At 28.5% G+C, this 21,826-nt stretch overlaps 1 protein-coding gene across 5 annotated transcripts in view; it reads right to left on the bottom strand.

The window, feature by feature from the left end:
- Positions 1–1,377: 1,377 nt before the first annotated feature.
- LOC142323661 (GAS2-like protein pickled eggs) overlaps positions 1,378–21,826 on the bottom strand; it is a 271,769-nt gene continuing 251,320 nt past the window's right edge. Inside the window, exons 7-9 of one of the 5 annotated variants that reach the window (XM_075363711.1) lie at positions 16,841–17,149; positions 10,248–10,903; positions 1,378–5,280 (exon numbers count right to left, since the gene is read on the bottom strand). In XM_075363711.1, coding sequence (XP_075219826.1) covers positions 4,952–5,280; positions 10,248–10,903; positions 16,841–17,149 — 1,294 coding nt within the window. In that variant the 3' untranslated portion in view covers positions 1,378–4,951. Of the gene's footprint in view, positions 5,281–10,247; positions 10,904–16,840; positions 17,168–21,826 lie in introns of all 5 variants that reach the window. The other 4 variants (XM_075363709.1, XM_075363708.1, XM_075363713.1 and 1 more) reach the window with 4 other exon arrangements.

Consider the following 21,826-nt stretch of genomic DNA (forward strand, 5'->3'; position numbering starts at 1 on the left):
AATAAAATAATAATAATCTTAGCACCAATAAATAATATGAAAAAATTATTAAATGACAACAAAACGTTTTTATTAGTTCAATTTATTAACCATAACACAGAACTGAATAATAATTATAACAATAATATTGTAATATAATAATAATAATAATTAATAATATAATAATAAAGCTAACATTTATATGACTTATAATTTAATAGCACCTATTAATATTACAAACTAAAGGAAGGTATAATAATAATGTTATGCTTGCTCTTTTCTCTTACACTTCGAATTCTTATCTTTTTCTTCATTCTCTCTACTTCACTATTTCTCATGAATCTAAAACTCATTCCTTTAATGTATGCTTGTATATTATGCAGTGTGTTGTGTATATATGTTTAAGCATTTAAATAAGAGCATATTAAGGATAGTGCTCCATGATATAAGGTTCAGTCGCTTTACATAAATATACATTTAAAAAGACGATTCAATTAATAAAAGATTACATTAAAAGATATGATTTTACATTAATACATTACGATGAAATAACATCAATTTATATTAGCTCTATAAATAAAATAGTTTTAGGCCTATTTCAGTCTAAAAATTAAAGAATTCATTACTGTTGACTGTACAATATTTTTTACATACGTATACTGTGGTCACATCAAGAAAAGTGATTATTTTAAAAGGGTGGGAAGCAGATGTGAACCGGCAAAGTGCACATCAAACAGTTCATTAATCCTTCTATCATCCATCTATCTGTAAGCATGTATACGATTATTGATACACGGGTCAACATTTTTAAAAACTATAATACAGTTCAGCCGAGAGATATATATTACTTACTAAATTAATCCCACTTATATCATTTTTTGTATAACCACATTTTTTTTTTTACTTTTCTTTTAAATTCTAAGTGTACTACACTATATAACAACAGCAAAGTACAAGGATAAAGTAAAATACTTTAAAGTTATACAAACTAAAGTTGTACAGTAAAATGTGTCTTCCGACTTATATGCTTTTAAATTTACAACCAAAGAATACATAGCCTGAAATTCGACAGTATGTATGCAAAGGACAAAGGACAGATTAGTAGTAAGTTTTTATCTGCTATTTATTAAAGTACTGTTATTGTTATTCATAGATGGAACAAGAAAAGATTTTCAATAGTAATTAAAAAAAAATCAGTTCTAAAGAACTTAATACTGAAGAATTGAGACAGAAAAGCAAGTAGAACTTAAAGACAGTTTACTGTAAAAAAATATATACGTGTATGTATATATATATATATATATATATATATATATATATATATATATATATATAAATAAAGAGTAAGGCATCTAGGTGATAAAAATAATAGTATATTTTAAAATTAAAAACAGTACTAGAGCAAATATTAATTGGGAAATTTTATAAAAAAAAATATATATATATATATATTAAGAAATAAAGTGGTATAATAATGGCAATTAAAATATATTAATTTTTTTTCAACGAATGATAATTTGAAGAATGTGTTTTATTCAAAAGTCATGGACAGTGAGTTCTGAAAGAAAGAAAAACTATTGTGGTAAATATTAGATTCTTGTCAAGTACACGAGTAATTTATTTTGAGGATTTAAATTCCCCAAAAAACTAAAATAAATAAGATTAATTTTGAATCTTTATTACATAGTTTATTTAATACTTTTGAAGTTAAAAAGTAAACAAGCTTTTAAAAGAAACAAAACGATAAAAAGAATAACAGAATTTAGTACACAATTTATTAGTCCTATTCAAGTTATAAATGGGAAGTTATTTACTGATATTTATACTAAAATTTAAAATAAAATCATTAATAGTTTCAAATCAAAAAAAAAAAAAAAATACACTAATAATGGAAAAGTCATAAAATATATAGAAATCAGATACAGGATCACATTAAATTATTTTTAAAGTCTACAATATGTTTGAACTAACGGTAAAAAAAAAAATTATTACACAGAAAATTGACCGAGTAATGTATAATAATAATCTTTGCACTGAATTTGAAAAGTAATTAATTCTGTAAAATATACAAGGTTATTCATCTACATAAGATTTATGATCGTAGACAGTTAATTTATTAAATTCATAAATTTTATTTAAAAGATAAAAAAAATTAAATATTTCAGAACACTGAATAAACTATTATAACAGTTCTTTTAGTACGCAATTAAAAAAAAAAAACTCATCAGAATATTTAATTACAGATATGCACACACATACTGTACATACATGCTCACAAACACACTCATACTATTAAATTGGCTGAAGCCATCCATACAATACAATTTATTAATATATCAATATAATAATTAAATACAATAATATATTAAAAATGATTTAACATAAAACACTGTTTTCCTTCCTTTAAAAAAAATACATGCAACAGATACAAGATGAATAATTAGCTTCAAATTTAAAATTTATAACACAATAATTTCCAATATTCATTCTGCTATTAATTTAAATACTTCATAATGAAGTATCATTTAAAATCTAATGATAAATTTTATACAAATTCATGAAATACTATTTACTCATTTAAACATCTAGTTATTGCAACAAACACAGTTTTCTATTTAAACATTCTAAAATGTATAAAATTATACAATTCTAAAAAGTTACACAAAATGTTTACAAACAAAAACAATATAATAAATTCATATTAAAAGAGACATTTTATATTCATATTAATTTAAATTATGCATAACATTAGTCATGTACATTTTGTCAATCTAGTTAAAATTTATATATTTTTCATTTAATATATGATTTATATAAAAACAAAAAAACTTAAGTGTTTTTCAAAACGTAAATCAAAATGTCTGTCTGTGTGTAAAGATATTCAATTATAATTCAGGAACCACAAGACCGATCTGAAAATAATTCTTTTACCGATAAACTCTAGGAACATTTTAGATATAAATTTATATGTATAAAACTTCATACTCGGGTGAACAGTATTATAGCTTAACTGAGAGCACGTAGTACTACACAGCATCATTTTTTTGCAGTGACATCATTTTGATTTACTAAATTACTCATTATAAGATAAATATTACATTACATATTTCCTTGAATGAAATTTAAAAAATTTAATTTATTATTACGAATAATTATTATAATCAGATATTATGTTCTGAAGTTATTATTGACTTAATGGAAAACTCTATTGTCTCAAATTTTTAGTAGAAAGCAAGCAACATAGTTTTTCATAGCAAGCTGAATCTAGATAATGTAATTTTATGTTTTGTCAATACACAATCTATAAATACATATGAAATCTATGAGAAAATATTTAATACATTAAACTCTAAGATCTAATTTTGTGCACTTTTCCAGGAAAGGGAACATTACAAAGTTGGGTATAAGTGAAAACTCCTGTAAACCCTACATCTGAACCACCCACCCACCTGACAGGTTAACACAGGGAAAAATGTGCGTGTTATACTTTAACAAACATAATCTACTTTCAAAGAAAAATAAAAAACTTAAGGGGACAAAGAGCTCCTTTATACCCCTAAACTCTCTATAGCCATCCGACTTCCACATATCATGGAGATTAGATTCCAAACGTTATGAAGATTCTCGGTAAACTATTTAACTGTTGATCATCTGATGGTCTTTTAATTAATATAAAACTGAATTTTGATGTACATTTTTCACATCTTAGCATGACTAAAAACAAAGTTTCAGATCGATCCATTATCCCTACTATCGGTTAATTTTTATCTTACCACCAAGCAATAAAAGTGAAAACCTATTTTAATATAGGTCTAACTAGAATAGGGAATTAATCTTAAGCATAACAGTAATATATTTTACCTTTTAACAGAAAAATAGTCATGGTGGTGAAAGGGGATTTAATATTGAGAAATTTACATTTAAACAAAGCAATTAAATAAAGTAAAAAAAAAGCTTTTTTCTAAATTTCAAATGAGTCTACTTTATTTTTAAACAATAAACATTATTTGTAGGTTTACTCTCAGGGTTTTTTTTTTATAAAAACTTGGTGAAAAAAAATTCAAGAGCACAAATTTTGGAACAGATTAAAAAAAAATTGTTTAACATTTCGAACAAGAGATTTCATTTATGTATAACAAAAATTATTAAAATTTATCTTTTTCATAAAAACTTTTTTTGTGGGTATATCACTTCTATGATTAGATCGTGGTAGTGCATGATTACCATCTGGATAAATCTGGGTACTACCACTAGTATACGTAGTACAACAGAATCAACTGTACAATATTTTAATTATGTACGTGTATGTGTGTGTGTTTATATATATGTATACACACACAGCACCAATTATTAAATATTTTTATTATTAAATAATATATAATGAAAATAATAAAACCATGCAGATTAAAATGTAATTTTTAAAGCTAGTTATCTGTTGTTGAACATACATTACTGAATAATAACTGAAAGAAGTCTTTTAATAATAAAAATTATGTTAATAATAATGTATCAAAGTAAGACAACCTGTATTTGGTAATACTGAAATAAAATTTTACAGAAAACGTTGATGTATTTATTTACTTTTTTTTTGCTGATATGGAATTTCAAATTATATATTTGTATTATTGAGGAATATGTTAAATCCATACAAAATATATTTATATTTGCGTATATAAATAGTTATTAATTGAAATTACCAGACAACTTATTGCTATTTTAAACTTCTACTTGTATGCTATATTTCTACTGATTGTTATTTAATGATTAATAATTTTCCTCATCGGTTACAATTATTTAATATTAAAAGTTCATTGTCTTTTAATACACTTTCTTGATTAAAAGTAAATTATCGTTATTATATATCGCCATTAATTAAATGACACTTCTAATAGATTAAAATTATTTTGCCTGGATTCATCAGAACTATTTTATTTATGCAGTAACTTAAATGAAAACTCGATATTTATATCGTCTACGTTCTATGAACCGGAGCAGGTATCCGTGTAGTTACACCGGAATCTGGTTTCGAATCCTTTCTTGGACTAGGCATCATAGCGGCGTACTGTTGCATAATATCAGCGACTTGTTGACAAAATGTATCCGCTGATATCGTCGGACGCTGTTTCCTACTGCTACCGCTATTCCACGTGTTTCGACCGTGCTGTTGCATTATCGGGGTATGCGAATGAGAATGTCTAGCAGAACGATTAGCAGGAGCATTACGCCTCGACGGGGAACTCTGACTGTCTTGACCGCCGACTGAACGACTGCGAACCGGTCGAGGAACCCTTACCGGCGAACCTATGAAAAAAAAAGTTAAATAAAAATTTTTAATTTAAGTTTCCTAACTCAAGGGGCATCAGTAAAAGATATCAAAAAATGTCACGATAGTTGGAACAGGAAAAAAGGGACTTACAATTTACTGGAAGTTCCTTTTTTCTATTCTGACACTTTTTGCTTTCAATAAAAACCAAAACCTATTCCAAATGATATGTACTGACCCCCTCTGTTAAACTATAGTGATTTTTAAAGGATAAAGGATAGAAATCCAAACTTAAATTATCAGTGTAATTTCTTAAATTTACATCATATTAAAGAATAAAAATTAATTGAAAATAAGTTCTATTCATATTTTTTCCGCGTGACAACGCCTCATTTAGGAAAAAAAGTAATACGAAACATTTCAGGTTGATAGGTCGAAACAATAAAAAAGTTAGAAAAAATTAAAGAATATTTAAAAAAATGGAGGGGCGTTTATATACATATATTTCAGAAAATTTTCAATGGTTTTGTATCAGATTTACATCTGAAATTATTTTTCTTTAAATCCAATTCTCAAAGAGAATTTATCACTCTCTCATTCAATTTTTGAAGCGTTTAATCATGATTTAAATAATAAATTACTTAAAAATTTTCATAAACAAAATAATTGTTTTACTCGTAATTAAATTTAAAAAAAAGATTTTAAAAAAGAAACAAAAAATGGTACCCACACAAAGTTATATCAATAATTATACAACCTGCTCGTATTATTTTGCCGATAAGTCTGAGGATTAACCTAATTCATAATTTCGATAAAAAATCGCGGAAGTTCTTATTTTGTGCCTCATTCAAATTTCTTCTAACCGGTAAAATTTCATCCCATTACTAAAATTTTTATCCAAAAAAATTTAAAAATAACTGAAGTAAAGCACCTTTTCTTGGCAATTAACTCGAATCTACCTATGTCCGTGGTGTTAAAGGTACAACAAATTTAAGGATGCCCTATTTATTACGTTTTTCTCATTGTTCTTAATCAATTTGAGAGAGTTTTGGGCCAAGTCAGTTAACGGTAATTTTTCAAAAATAACTTTTTCTGTTACGAATGGTTATTTTTAAAAATAAGTAATTATCATAATATTACTTTTGATAAGGCGAATAAGAAAACAAGAAATAATAAAATGGAATTAATAAGAAGCGGACAAAATGGTATTTGGAAAACATTACAAATTAATTGCTGCATTGAGGAAGGCACTGTAACAATTACACCCTATCAACTGTTATTACGCGCTACTGCTCATAAAACATTAGCCAGCTAATCACTTTCTAACGAAAATTGCTATGCGTCATCTACTCTGGTGCGAAATATTTGTAATTACATTTTTATTTAAAAATAATGTGCCTTACTGGCACATAATGTAAATAAACGATCATCCATCTATTTATATAAATTCCAGTGCTATTTTGGTATAGATATGAGTCGAGTAGCAATGTTTGTACTAACAGGAAAAAGACCGAGGACATTATAAAAAAAGTTATATTAAAAGAAAACTTTTGTTTTGAATATTAAAAAAATCGCTATAAATAACAATTTAAACAACATAAAAAATCCGTATAGCGCGTTTTTTATATTAGTCGGTAGGAATCTCCTTTTTGAACTAAAATATTTCCTAAATAATTTACTAAACAAAATAATGCTGATTTATAAATAAGTATCTTCATGGCTAACACATTAAAACCAGCCGATGTAAATTTAGTGATCAGATTCATATAATTAGATTATTTTATTAAAAAAAAAATTAGTGAATTCTATCAAGGGATAAGAACAAATTCCAGATATTGAAAATGAATATTATATAAAACCTGGATTAAATCTTAATTTCCACAACGCAATTTTTGTATATTCGTAAATTAGTGGAAATCGTTTAGAGATATCACATTCAACACCACATAATAAATAAAAGTCTTTTCTTTTTTCTTATTATTTTATCGAGAAATCTAAAGAAGAGTTACATATGGGTGATTAATAGTTCAATTCAAAATAGTGAAAAAAACAACATTTTTACGGCCTATTTTATACGCACGATGTTTAAGCTAATTATTAAAAAGTTTCCAAAAAATAAACTTTTATCTCTACCTTCACAAAATGAATGTCTGATTTCTCCATTATTTTAACCTTGGTACCTCTTAAAAAAATTTAAAACCAATTTTTTGACTGTTATAAACAATTTTATAAAAAAATTATTATATAAATTAAAATAAATTTAAAGAGTTATTAAATCAACTTTGAAGGAAACCACCTTAAAAAAGTAAAAAATATGGTTTTTTTTATTTTTATTTTAAATTTCGACTCTTGAAATTGGCACTAAAGTGATTTTCGATTCGTTGCAGAATTCAAAATACCCAAATTCAAAAAGTATTTTATATATATATATATATATATATATATATAAACAATAATCATAATTATTGTTGAATTGATGTGTGATGAATGACATTAATACCGTTGCACTATAACATACGAAAACTTAGCAAAGATGACGACAAAAGTAATACCTTTTTCATATCAAAAAAAGAATGCTGCTTTTGAGAAACTTGTGATTGAGTTAAGGCTCTTATAACTGTGAAGTATGTATTATTTTTTACTCTAGGTTTTTCATTTAATTTCCTTAAAGTTTTGCGTGTAATAATTTGAATTACGACCGACTATATATATCATTACGCCACAACAATAAAAAAAGAAAGAAATTTTCAAATTGTCTTTGTAAACAATGCGATTTATTTTTAAAAATCTTCCAATTAAATTATACGGAAAAAATCTTTCAACAGGGGACCACCAGCGCACTTTCTCTACAAAACAAGAAAATAATCAGTGAAATCCGTTAATCTGATGTATAAAACTTACAAGATAAATACACAAATAAAATAAAAAACCAATAAATACGGTCCCGTTTTGAGAACCATCCATTAAAGTTGGTTAAAAAGATGTTAAATATAACAAAATATTTGTATTAATTCTGGCATTTCCCCGTACACAACGCAGAAACAAGTCATTACGTGCACGTCAGAGTAAACACGGCGATAATTTTTTTTAATAAGGTAGGGAATATTTATAAGCAAGAAACTAATATTTTTATCACTGGGCAGTAATCATCATACTTTGGTAATAGAATAAACTTATTCTAAAAATGTTTCGAGACATTTTTTTAAAGGCATTTCTTTATCCATTTACAGCTCTCATTCTCTACAGCCCACCAACGTAAAACTTATGAGTTAAGTTTAACTGGCTAAATTTTTTAAATTACTAGAATAACATTGTTTATTACACAGACAAAACTATTTTTATACGCAACATGCGACTTTTTTTAGCCTTTAAAAAACAGTTTATTTTGTATCAGTGAAACGGTGCACAAAATGATATGAAATTTGATCATTTACTTTTAGACAACAATATAAATGACTTGTTTCTTCGTATTTAAATGGGTCTTATAAAAAAATTACAAAAAAAGGAAAAGACTTTTAATCTAGTACGCGATTTGATTCTTTCAACGGTTCTTAAACAAAAATTACGAAAATTCAAACTCATTTATTTTCTTTCTTTAACTAAATTATTTAAATATATTATAATTATTCAGATTGTTTCAAAAGTTTCTTATATTTGCTTTAAAACCATTTTAATAGCAGACGTAAAAAAAAATCGTAAGAGTATTTTGTCATTAAAGATAAAATTGGCTTACGTTTAGTATTTATTGCATCATATTCTCGTTATTTTAGTATTTTATCAGTTGTAAGGTTAATTAAAAACTTTTGACAGTTTGAGTGATAAATCGTTAAAAATTATTGACAGCAAAGGAGTTCTAAAAATTCTTTTAAAAGATCCGTAATCACGTATAAAACAAATTATCTGAAAATCGACGACTGAAATGAAAAACATAAGAAATTTTAAGTATCACGATATTGTTTAATTAACAGATTTAATACAACACAACATTTAATTCTATTAAAAAGGACAGATTGAGTATTCTGTCAAATCGTGAATTACCAGTTTTGTAGATAGAAAATCCTTTTAATCCTCGTTTTTTGGGAACGTAAAAAAGTTTGTTATAATTAATCCTTCTTGATCGTTTCGAAGAACGCAAAAATGAAAATCTGACAAATAAAACGACAAGACCTTGAGCGCTTTAGGCTTTCGCGAATTAAGAAAATATATAAAATATTACTTTAAAAAATATCTTTCATCATTTTCAAAAATTAATGTTCATTTTTGTTAAATATTTAAGAAAATATACCGATGATTGTGAGAAAATTAGTAGACGTCTAGTTTTACTTTTGAATAATTTTATCGGTGTGAGGTTAACTTAACGTTATTATTTAATAATATTAATTAGGCGGAGTGCTGGACGACTAAAAAAAGAATGAAACTATACGAAATGCATGTACCGAGATGGATAGGAGGAATGACGAAACTGGAAAAAGGAAACGAATATAGGAGAGGCAATTTCAGGGTAACATGACCGAAAACGCAGAAATTTTATATAATTTAGGCTTGCTATATACAAAAAGACCATATAAATAAGTAATTTCTGGAAATAAGGGGAGATAGAGAGGAAGGGACGGCTACCGATCGGATGTAGGAAAACGATATGAGGATTTTAATGTGAAATGGAGGATAAATAAAGATAATAGAATATTAGCGTTCAGAATTTGAAAGATTAATCCCAAACCGACGTGGGACGCGACGAGGGGGATAAATGGTTATATGATAATCCGGAGAATTCTAAAATATTTTTTGTAACTACATACACTCGAGACCGACCACGGTTAGCAAAAGAAGGTAATGTTATACTCAACCGTTTTCTGGCACTACTTCCGGCCTATATTAATATTTCTTGAATTGTTGCTGATCCCAATTTGAATCAGATCACTAAAAATCAGTAAATTATCACATGAAATGCTTGCATAATTATAAAAATAAAAATCTACAAAAATATTACTCAACATGAACATACCGTGCGGGGTGTTGCCGGCTGATAAGGAATTACTCGGTGCAGTGACAGGAGCAGAAGCCGGTGTGGTAACTGGTGTTGTGTTTACGATTCCCAAGCTTCTATAGCCCTCATCGGAAACCTCCGAACCACTGTCGTTGTTAGTTTGAGGATCAGAACCGAGCGAGTCCAACGCAGCAGCGCTACCGTATTTTACTATCCTTCTAACGTACTGCGGATCAGGTAACTCAAAATTATCTGATACTTTACGCGAAGGTGTCGTATCGACACCGGATGTAATTTCAGTTACGGGCGTAGGACTTCTACGAGGTGCAGATACGCTTAGACGTGTGATATTAGGTAGATTTTCAGAAACTTTATGTGCCGGAGACGTATCTACACCGCTTTCATCATCACCCAGTGTGCGCCAACTTTCTGTATGATGTTCTTGCTTACCGGAAGACGATTCGTTGAACTCTGGCGGTACAGTCAACGATGCGCTCCTTTCTTTAGATACTCTTAATAACTCCTCCTTGAAAGAATTCTCCGAGTTATTCAGGGTCACAGGCTGAACAGTGGGCTCTGGTTCCCTCATCGGAGTCGTAGAACGCGATCGGTGTTTTGAGCTAGCGCGCGATGAGGGCCGAAGATCTCGCCTCGGAGTAGGTGATCTCGATCTACTGAAGAATACATGTGTTAGTAAAATACTATAACAAAACAATATAAACGATTAAGTTTTCAGAAAAATAAAACAGGCAAACTACAAGTAAGTAACACCATAAATACGTCATAAAAATACAAGTAATATATAAAATTTACGTTTGTAATGAATGTTTGCATATAAATGATCCTAACTAAAAAATATTCTAATCCGTAATTAAGTTTAGCTATTATTTACACAAATGAAAGTAAATAAAATTGTAGACAACTAAAAAGATAAATAAAAAATAAACAGAATAAAATTTATCATTGAAAAAGTCATTAAAAAAATAAATAACAAAGAAACAGTTCGCAATATATTATCCATAAATCTGAAGATTTATTAATTATATTTCTTCTTTCGTGTCGCAACTACTGAAGCGGTGGGAAACGTTACTGGAGATATGCCATAATCTTACAGCAACAAGTGGTTTAAAGGTGGGATGTATTAAGAGTTGCACTCGTGTTTATTCGTTTAATTAAAAGTTGTACTAATGAGGTGTAAAATATAAATTTAAACTAAGGTTAACATGTTGGAAATTGAATAAATGTATTGTTATCAGAATTAATATTTTATTAAAATCTTTCTTAACCAATGATATTTTAAAGATAATCTTTTCAGTGTAATGAGATTTGAAAACTTATTTCAAATCGTAATCTTGTTCCATTGAAGCGACGGCAAGAGTAAATTTAAGCTAAAGGAATAAGATTTATTATACAAACCTTTATGAATAACGTTTTTTTAGTTAGTTCATCGAATAACTTCAACGGTATGACAAAAAATACATTCAATAATAGTATTTTGTAAACGTGTTCACCCACTCAGGATAAAAAAGAGAAGCCATCGCGAAAAAATATGAGATCAACCAGTCTCCGTCACTTCTTAACTCTTCTACTCTACTCAGAGATTAAGAATCAAAATACTAGTTTCTATCATACTTTTATAAAGTTACCAGTATTATCGGCTGAACTTCATTAAATTACAACTCGGTAAAAAATCACTCACTTCCTCCCGCAAGCTTTGTCAAGAGAGCTCCGTTTTGCCTCTCTCCATGAATTGTATAGACACCCAATAGACGACAACGTTTCTTCTTTTCATTTCAATTGAAGAGCATTTTTTTGCGGGTTTCGAGAGAATTTGGAAATCGCTACTGCGTCAGTCATGTTTATATACATATGTCTGTATAAGAGTTTTTCGTCCGCTCTATCGTACGCAAATCTTAATCGTTTTTGACGAAACTTGGTGGAATGATACAACCTATTGATAATAGAGCTATATTGATTTTCAAGCGAATCAGTTCACAGGAACCGGACGGAGTTAGAGCCAAAATCGGGTTTTTTTGGGTACAATGTTTTTCTCTTGAAAATAAGCATTTTCAGAGGTAGACTGGTTTGATGCTTATCAACTGTTCTATACAAAGCCTATGCAGTACTGGTGAAGCATACAAAATACTTTTATTAATACTGTCATAGGTAATATTCAAATAAATGATAATATATAATATATTAAATGTGTAATTATATGCCAATATATATCTTCTATGATTAAGTTTTGATATCAAAATAACGGAGAAACTTAAATACTTAAACAATAAGGGGTGTCGGGGGGGGGGGGACCAGCTTTTCTTTAAGTTTTGGAGTCTCCTGAACACTACTCATATGTATATGTAAGATTTTTCGTCCGCTCTAACGAACGCAAATCTTAACCTATTTGACAAAACTCGGTGGGGTGATGTAACTACATTGGGAATAGAGCACTATTGACTTTCAAGCAAATCGGTTCAGAGGAACCGAAGTTAGAGGAAAAAACTGGGTTTTTGGGTTTTCAAGGTTAACTAAAACCGGAAATCCGCTCTTCTGACGCATTTACAGCAACAGTTTTATTTCTTTTTTCTGTTCTCTACCGTCATTTGGTTTTCATATTAACTTCTGTCATCAGTTGCAGTTTTCTTATTTCTTTTTGTCTTGCTTAGAACGGTTCCGACTCTAATTTTCTTTAATGTGAAATTAATTTTGTAAATGACCCTGGAACTGATTTTTTTTAGAAATTTTTCTACAATTATTCTACTATTCCATTTTGTTTTTACCTTTCTTTTCTATTTCTATTCATTAATATATTTTCAATTTTCTTCTAGGTGATTACTTTAATTTTTTTAATATCCATTCTTTTTTAATTTCCTTTTTATGTGTTCATTTTTTAGCATTATATACAAACTTAAACAAACCTCATTAAAAAAAAAATTTTATTATTAAACAAGAAAATTTCCAACTTCTTAATACCAAAACCTACAGTTTTGAAGATGGTTGGTATTGAAGAATTACTTTTACATGTGTTCAATGTACTTTATTTACCAAGTTAAACCTTGATTATGGATAATTCAAGGTATAATGCAAAATTTTAATATAAAATACAGCTTCTAATATTGACATAATTTTTTTATTAAAAATTAATAAAATAATTTATTAAAGTGGTTAAACAAACAGAAAAGTTTTAATTTTTAAAAATTAATTAAAAATTTCAAATAATTTATCAGATTATCCGTTTAAGATACAAACAGAATAAATTATAACTAATAAAAAATTAATTGTTACTTGCGCATGCCAAAATTATTAAACTGTATTAAATCATGCATTAATATTTATTACAATCTAGCTGATCGCCTAAAGCAGAATCATTGTCTGTAATTTAAACCTGAAACTTATATAATAATAAATTTGCTGCAAATATTACTGCACTACTGAAATAGAGGTAGTGAATAAGCCATTACTGAAAAATTATCAAAATAAACGTGAAGCGACGACGCAACTGAACTACAACAAAAATAATATTGTAGTAATAGCAGCACGGGCGCATAAACACATACACACACACACACACACACACACACACACACACACACACACACACACACACAACACATGTATCAGTAGATCGAAAATATAATGTTATAGCACACTGTCAAACTGCTATAAAGGCACGCTTATCTATGATTTGAAGAGATGAGTTAACTCATTTTTGAAGCATTTAACTTTAATGTTGAACAAATTTTAGATCCTTAGGTTCAATTACTCATTCGCAACTGAACCATTCTGTTCTCGGTTGACGTAATGCGTTTTGTATTTTCTATAACATTTCAAGAATAAATAAACAAACACAAAAAAAACTGAAATAATCATGGGAAAAAGAATGCTCAGTTTAATTGGATTATTAATATAAATTTAAAATAATTATTCATATTTCTTTCAATTATATTTTTTCTTACACAGAAAAAATATTCAACTAATTAATCTTCATTGTTTCCTGAATACAGATCTTGCCTTATTCAGGAAAGTAAATTCTTAGTAAGTAGAGTGTCGTCTTATTTCATTTTTCAAACGTTTTCTGTTAATCTATGAAATTATAATTTTAGTATTTGACTATTATATATTTTGACTATTATTTTAAAAATTAAAAAAATAAATCTGTATATTCCTGTTTTAAAAGCTAAATAAGAAAACGTGTACAGTAATTAAAACAAACTATTATTAAGAAGCGGATAAATAGATAACTCTAAGCGTAAACGAGAATAAATATTTTGCGTCAGTGCGGGTGTTGTAGTATAGTACCTTCGTAAGAAAATGATTTCCCGGGATAATGTTTTATAAGCAACATTCCAGAACAAGAGAGCATGTAGTAAAACCGTAATATCTAGCCGCAGTACTTTTCCCTCTCAACAGTATTTAACATACCGGTTCCTGTAAAAGATTTTCTTATTTTTAATAACAGAATACCACACGTTTTCAGATCGTGGAAAAGAATAAACCAGTTATTTTTTAATTTTTAAAAATAAACCAGTAAAAATAGACAACCTTTTTTAAAAATAAATATTAAAAAAATAAAAATAAATAAATAGCTACTATTTGGAAAACAGCCGAAACCGGGTAACTGTTAATCGTAATACGCCCAAACTGGGCTCATATGATGGGTAAGAATTATTTATTAGGAAGCTAATAGGGTAAATTTTACGTAAATACTGTACATTTTAAAGAAATTTATTATGCCATTCACACGGACGGTAAATTCCTGTTAGGTTAAAAATTATCTAAAGGAGTAGTTTTATTGAAGACAAATTTAAGTAATGAAATAAATTTGGTACCGGTAAAAGAGGTATTAAAAAAAAGAAAAAAAAGAACGGGGAATAGAATAGAACCTGTATTACTGCTATTAAGAATCGAATTATTAATCTTGCAACTCATCGGTGGAGATATAACGCGATTAACATCTGATTAATTGTAAATTAATTCTGTTAAAGAATAATAAATTAAATTAAATCAATGACGTATCCAAGGAGGCTGTTTATGAATGTTGTAATTATATATATATCTCCTCTTAATTTGGAATAAAAATTAAATATACTTTATTCCACAAAATTTTACGCCGACAAGTAAATTCCGGATTTACAAGGCAAAAATATTAAGAATAACTTATATTAGAAAAGGCCCATGTAAGCTTTCTTACTACGACATAATTTTTTGACTCTTTTTTTAAAAAAAAGAGATCTAAATACGGCCCTAATTAAAATATGTAAGTGATATTTTTTAATTCGAGTAAATGAATCGATATGAAATGTGATGTTTACGTAGTAATTTAAATAAATTGTTTCGTAATTTGACTGTTTTAATAAAAAACAATAATTATTAAAAAAAAAAGAAAAAAGTTAACTGCATAAAAACGACTGCTAAACAGTCTTTTAACTTCGACTAAGCGCCTTCAAAATTTCTATTCTAAATTTTTAATCCAGAAATTGTATGGTTAAAGTAGGCTTTACAGCTGACTACCAAACATACCAATTTTTGATGAGAACTGTCATCGATGGAGGAAAGTAAAGTACGGTCAGATACAGTAGTAGTTGCCTCATCGATCCCTTGAGTACCATAATCTACTCGTACTAGACGAGGTAATCTGTCTCACATGTATAATTAATTACGGATAAATTTATAACGGATGGTTTGTAAGTAATACCTATGAACAACTGAATTCCATAATGACATATAAAAAAACATATATAACTTACTTTAAAGTCTACGTAATTAAATAAGAATGTAACAGTTAGATAAATGACATTCATTAGACATTTACCATTAAATAATGTATATTATAGTTCAAATGGAAAAAGGTTCAACTGCGCCTCTTCTACTCTTATTAGTGGAAATAATGCAACAGATTAGGATCGGAGAGATTATGGTCCTAGTCCTTGTTATCTGTGAAGGCGGCAGCACAAGCAATTCTCAGTCGCTATGGAGTTAAAGACTATGAAGGAAGATCTACAAAGGGCGGGTCCAGTAACAAATAAAGTGTTATATGTCCAGCTTAATTAATACAAAACTTTGCAAAAATCCAGGTTAAAAATCCGTTCACGACAAAAAAACGGTATATGAAGATTGAAGTGGAGATACAAGAAATTACTTACGGTTCTAAAAAACTAAAACTTCTGATAAAGACTAGGCCTCAGAGGAAGGCTGAAAGCGATCCTCTGATATAGCTTAAAATGAGACCGTTCAGAACAGCATTAAAAAAATAATACAGAGTTAAAATATCAATTGGCGTCTTTAGAATAATTTCCTTTGTGACCTACATTATCTTAATGTCGGTCAGACGAATAGTACGGTTCACGGCCTTGACAGCAGAAATCATTTTAACAGAGGTACATAAAAAGTTCTCAACGATGTGATTATGTATCAATTTATTTTCTAATAGGTTTTTGAAAAGATAATATCATTTATTTATTAATATAAATATAATATGGAGATGAGGAAACTTAAAATAGATGACCGAACCGTATCGGATATTTTGAGAGATATTTTTAAGAGGAAGGTACTGTAATAGTTTTTAAACCCAGAATAATGTTACTTCTAATAAAACTACAGTTAATTAATACCTATTTCTCGGGTTTATATCGATGGAGTCGTAGCGTCCCGGTGAAGGGGCAGTAGCACGAGTGCGTCTGGGAGTCGGTGAAGCGCTCGGGCTACGGCTGCGATCTACGGAGCTTCGGTGTCCAGAAACAGAAGAAACTCGTCGCGGGGACAGCGTGGTCATTGTAGGCCCGGGACTGATGCTTCTTTCTCTGTCCAACGAACCGCCACCGAATCCATGTCTCGAAGAAGGAGAACGGCTTCGGGTCCTCTGATAAGGAGCCAAACTGCATCCGCCTCCGTTGCTGCCGATACTGGAGGCCGATGAACGTCTAGTACGTGGAGGTGACCTACGGGTCACACCAGCTTTCAACCATTTTCGTCACATTTAAAATCCAACACCAATAAAGTCCCACTAAAAGCTTAGCATCGGCATGCATAAACTAACATTTCACTGTGCGTAAAAGTTAATTAGATATGTTACAAAATTAATAAATTAGTAAACTATCTCGATGACGATCTAGTTAAGAGTATGAAAGTACTAAGAAAAGTACAGCAAAAGGGTGAACTGCAGCAGTAACCGAGTCGATTACTTTTTATTTTATAAAATAATTTTAATTATCGCTATTATTATTACTATTATAATTTAAAACCCAACACCAATAAGTTTCTTACTTATAACTAAAGGAAACGGTAAAAGTACCAGCAACGTTCAGATACAAAACAAATTACAGTCTCCGATCGGTAGAAAATAACTTCATATATAGCTAAGTAAAGAAAGAAAGAAAGAAAAAGTCTGGCTTTGAGACCCGAGAATTTGAAATGGCAATAAACACTCATGTATAGAGCAGTACAAAAGGAAAAATAAGTGAATTTTATTTTGCTCTATGTAATGGATAATGGTAATCTCCAATAGATGTGGATTTCTTTTGTTAAACAATTATCATCAGTAGATGTAAAGAAGAAATAAGTAAATGTAAATTCACAAACATAACGTAAAATATACAAATAAAAAATTAACTATTAGCAATAAATAAAATATTTATAAATCATTATAAAAAGTATTTTTACCGATGTTTATAAACATAATTGTTAAGCGAAAAATAATGCAAAAAGGCTTTAAATATGTCAAAAGAGAACAGCAAGCTTAAATATATAGTAAACTACTTCAACTCCCCGACCGAACTGGCCACCACGGGCTTTTCTCACTTTCTAATACAGGTAGATTAAACGTTATCACAAAAAAAAAAACAGACAGAAATATTACCTTACTAGAAATATTTCCTATGAAAAATATTTTTTTTTAAGAATTGAACAAGGTATTTACGTTATGAAAAAAAAATAACAGAAAATTCTAAAATATTACTTTTTGGTTCCCTATCTTTATTCAGCCGTAAAATTATTGTTAATATATTAAAGGTCTCCCGACTATATTTTTGCTTACAATGGATATTACTTAAAATATTAGTTTATGACAAATGTTTATTTCTATCATCAATTATTTAGATTATATTTAAGCTAACTGTTCACTTTCAGCTTGGATTTTCCAAAGGAGCTTGGATATTACATCATTTTTTTTTTGTAACAAATGAAGATATCAACTTGATTTTTGGCGTGTGTAATCATCATGTGAATATCTAGAAATCAATTTGTAAATTATTTTTTGAAATTCGACCTTAAAAGGGGTGAAGAGAGGTAAAAAAATTTTAAACAATGATTGAAAATTTTCCCCATTTCAGACTATACAAAACGAGATATTCATTAGATTTGGGCTTGCAAATATTCTTAAGATAAATATCTAAAAACCATTCTCGATTTTTTTAAGGGGTTCGACAGTGAACAGCGCGGCGGCTCAACCAATACAATCATTGTTATTATATGTGCGACGCTATTGGCTGCACCTGCCTCCGGTTACTTCAGTGAAGAACATAAAATAAAAAAAAATTTGACAGCGTCGGGGATGCTAGTGTGTGTGTGTGTATGTGTAAACATCGGTAAAATACTTTTTAAAGTTTTATAGCCATTTTTAAAAATTATTTTTACTAATTGTTAATATGTATTTTACGTTTCCTTAAAGTATTATTTTTTAATTCCTATGTATCTACTGATGATGGTTGTTTAACAACCGAAATGCGCATGTAGTGTTTAAGATTTTTATTTTTTTAAGTGGTTTTTGAATACTAAGAGGTTTTATTTCAGTAACTTCACGTATCTCATTCTTTGCATTGAAATTACATTAATATAATTACATGTTTTTGCAGACTACGCAGTTTTTTTCATTTTTATTTTTTATAAATTTTAAAAAAGATTTTAATCATTTTAAAAATTATAAAATTTTGGTATTTATAAAATAAATTTATGAACCGGATGAATTAGATGTTTTGTTAAGCTGGTAGCTGCATTGTATTCATAATTATGAGTTGTATTAAAAAGGAAATACGTAAACGGAAATTAAAATTAGATATTTATATAAAGAAGTTTCATTTTCCGTCAAAAATACAAACATATTTTTTTTAAATAATAGTGCGTAATAATTTTTTTTTTTTTTGAAACAAAGGGATATAACTTAATGGATTAATATTTAATAAGGATGTAACTTATCAATAACAGACAGTAAAATTGGAATAAATACGCCGGTTCTATATTTAGTTTACTGTTCGCAAGAACTGAAACGTGCAATCTTTTTTTTATTTTCATTATTATATATATTTTTTAAACCAGTTGTTGACAGTGACTAATGGTCCAGTAAGAAGCAAGCGGATCCGTGATGACCTTGAATTAAGATCAGTGCACCGGAAGAGTGGACAACACAGTTGGGAGGTAGTTGCCCGCCGAACTGGGTACGGCTCAGCGAACCCAGAGTCACGAACTTAAAAGCAACAAGACAGTACATTATAATAAATTAAATTTAAATCTATGCTGATTTAAATACAAATTATTAACCGGTTTAAGCTCTTACTTTTTATTTCTCCACTTATATATATATATTTATTTTTTTTATTTTTTATAATGTAATAAATAAATGAAGCACGTAATGTATGAATGAAAAAAAAATGAACTTGCATTTATAATTATTTAAGTTAAACAATTTTATAAACATTTAGTATTCTACAAGCGTTAATATATATACATACAAATAAAATATAATAACAAACTTAACGATGTTATAAAAATATAAGAATAAAGAAACATGCAAATTAGCTCCATAATATATATCTTAAATAACACTGATATTTCATAATTAAAATTTATTTATTACATTGCATCGTGCATGAATTTAGATTAAAAAAATATACTTACTTATTTACAGATCTGAAATGATAAATTAATTAATAAAAATTATTATGTTTGAAAAAATAATTTGAACAACTCAAATCAACTTATAAGAAATGATACGTTGAAAGAAATTACTTCCCAACGATCAAGTAATTTACCGATTCGTTTAAATTGGATGATAAGAATCTGCATAATTTAAAATGACATGTATATATAGAAAGAAGAAAAGATAAGACTTGAAGTTATTTGACACGGAGGATTTAATAGGGAGCGCGCGTGTACGGCTACTAAAAATCTCCAGGAAAAATACTATAAAATGCGGTAATAATATAAAATTTATGGTAGAAGTAAATCAAATCAATATCGATGAAATAGAAGTATTTCAAAGAGGACTGAAAGTAGCAGATTAGCTCAAGAATATAGAAATTTCTATAAAGATATTTTAAAATTGGATTTCCCTTTGATATAGCACCTAATCTAAGAAAAATCCGACCAATAAATTATATAAACAAAATGAAGGCTTTGTCGGCCGTATTATTATTTTTTTTTGAACGACCATATTTAGAAAATTCAAGGTTTATGATCTATCTATGGTTACCCAGAAATGAAGCTTAATACGTGAAACCACACGATCGACAAACTATTAGCTTATTTTACATATTACAATATTTACTAAGGACAAACACAAATGAGAAAGCGTTATATCTCAAGTACAATATGATAAAATACCTTCTCAGGTTTAAAACAAGTGAATTTAGCATAGACGTTTAAGGTTGTATAAAAACAGCCTTTTCTCTTCTAGCTCCGCCACTGAGAAATTTATTAATTAGTGATACTGCAATAATCAGAACGCTTGTACTTATATTATAAACCGAAAAGAAGGTACTTATGTATAATGCTGATGTTACGCACAATTTCTAGTTAATATGATGGAGCAGAAGTCTACAATGTACGTCATTATCTGTTCAAACATGTCGACATTTAGGTTGCGTTTCCGTAAGAACTACACGTTTTCTCTTTACTGTATAAATCATGGACGAGTGACAGGAACGACATATTAGTGTAAAATCATAATTCAATACGAGATATAATTCAAACAACGGTTTAAAGCAGAATGAAACTGAAACTTGCAGCGAAATGGCAAGTAAAAGACTGAAAAAACTTGCATTATCGATAAACTAAGAATGAAAAGAATAGTTTCACTGTAAATACAGCATAATCTATCAAAAAATTCAGTTTTATCATAACAATAAATGTCAGTGGCGGAGTTCTAACAGAAAATAGCCAATTTCGTTAAATTTTAATAATCTTCAAATAAAATTATTTTTCTTCAATACCGCTCTTAAAGAAACGTCAACGTTCTAACATGCAGCATCATAACGAATCAGGCTTCTAACTGGCCCCGCTCAATATTTTCGCCCTTAAATTGAGCGTAACTAAGAACGACTCAACCAACCTTCATAAAATTTTCACATGCACAACTTCAGGATAAACTACTACAGCATAACTAAATTTCAATAAATAAATAAATATATAGGCCAATAAATAAATAAATATATATATATGCTCTTGTGTGTGTGTGTAGAAACCACAATTTACGTGAACGGTATTTTCGTAATTCTTATACCTGAAAACGGAAAGAAAATGCATTTTCACATCCATATTCATACCATGTAAGTGAAAGTAATACCGTAATTTTCTCCGAAAAGTCGGTAAAAACCATAGACAAGTTA

The sequence above is a fragment of the Lycorma delicatula genome, chromosome 4 (genome assembly GCF_047948215.1).
Source record: "Lycorma delicatula isolate Av1 chromosome 4, ASM4794821v1, whole genome shotgun sequence".
Classification (NCBI taxonomy): domain Eukaryota; kingdom Metazoa; phylum Arthropoda; class Insecta; order Hemiptera; family Fulgoridae; genus Lycorma; species Lycorma delicatula.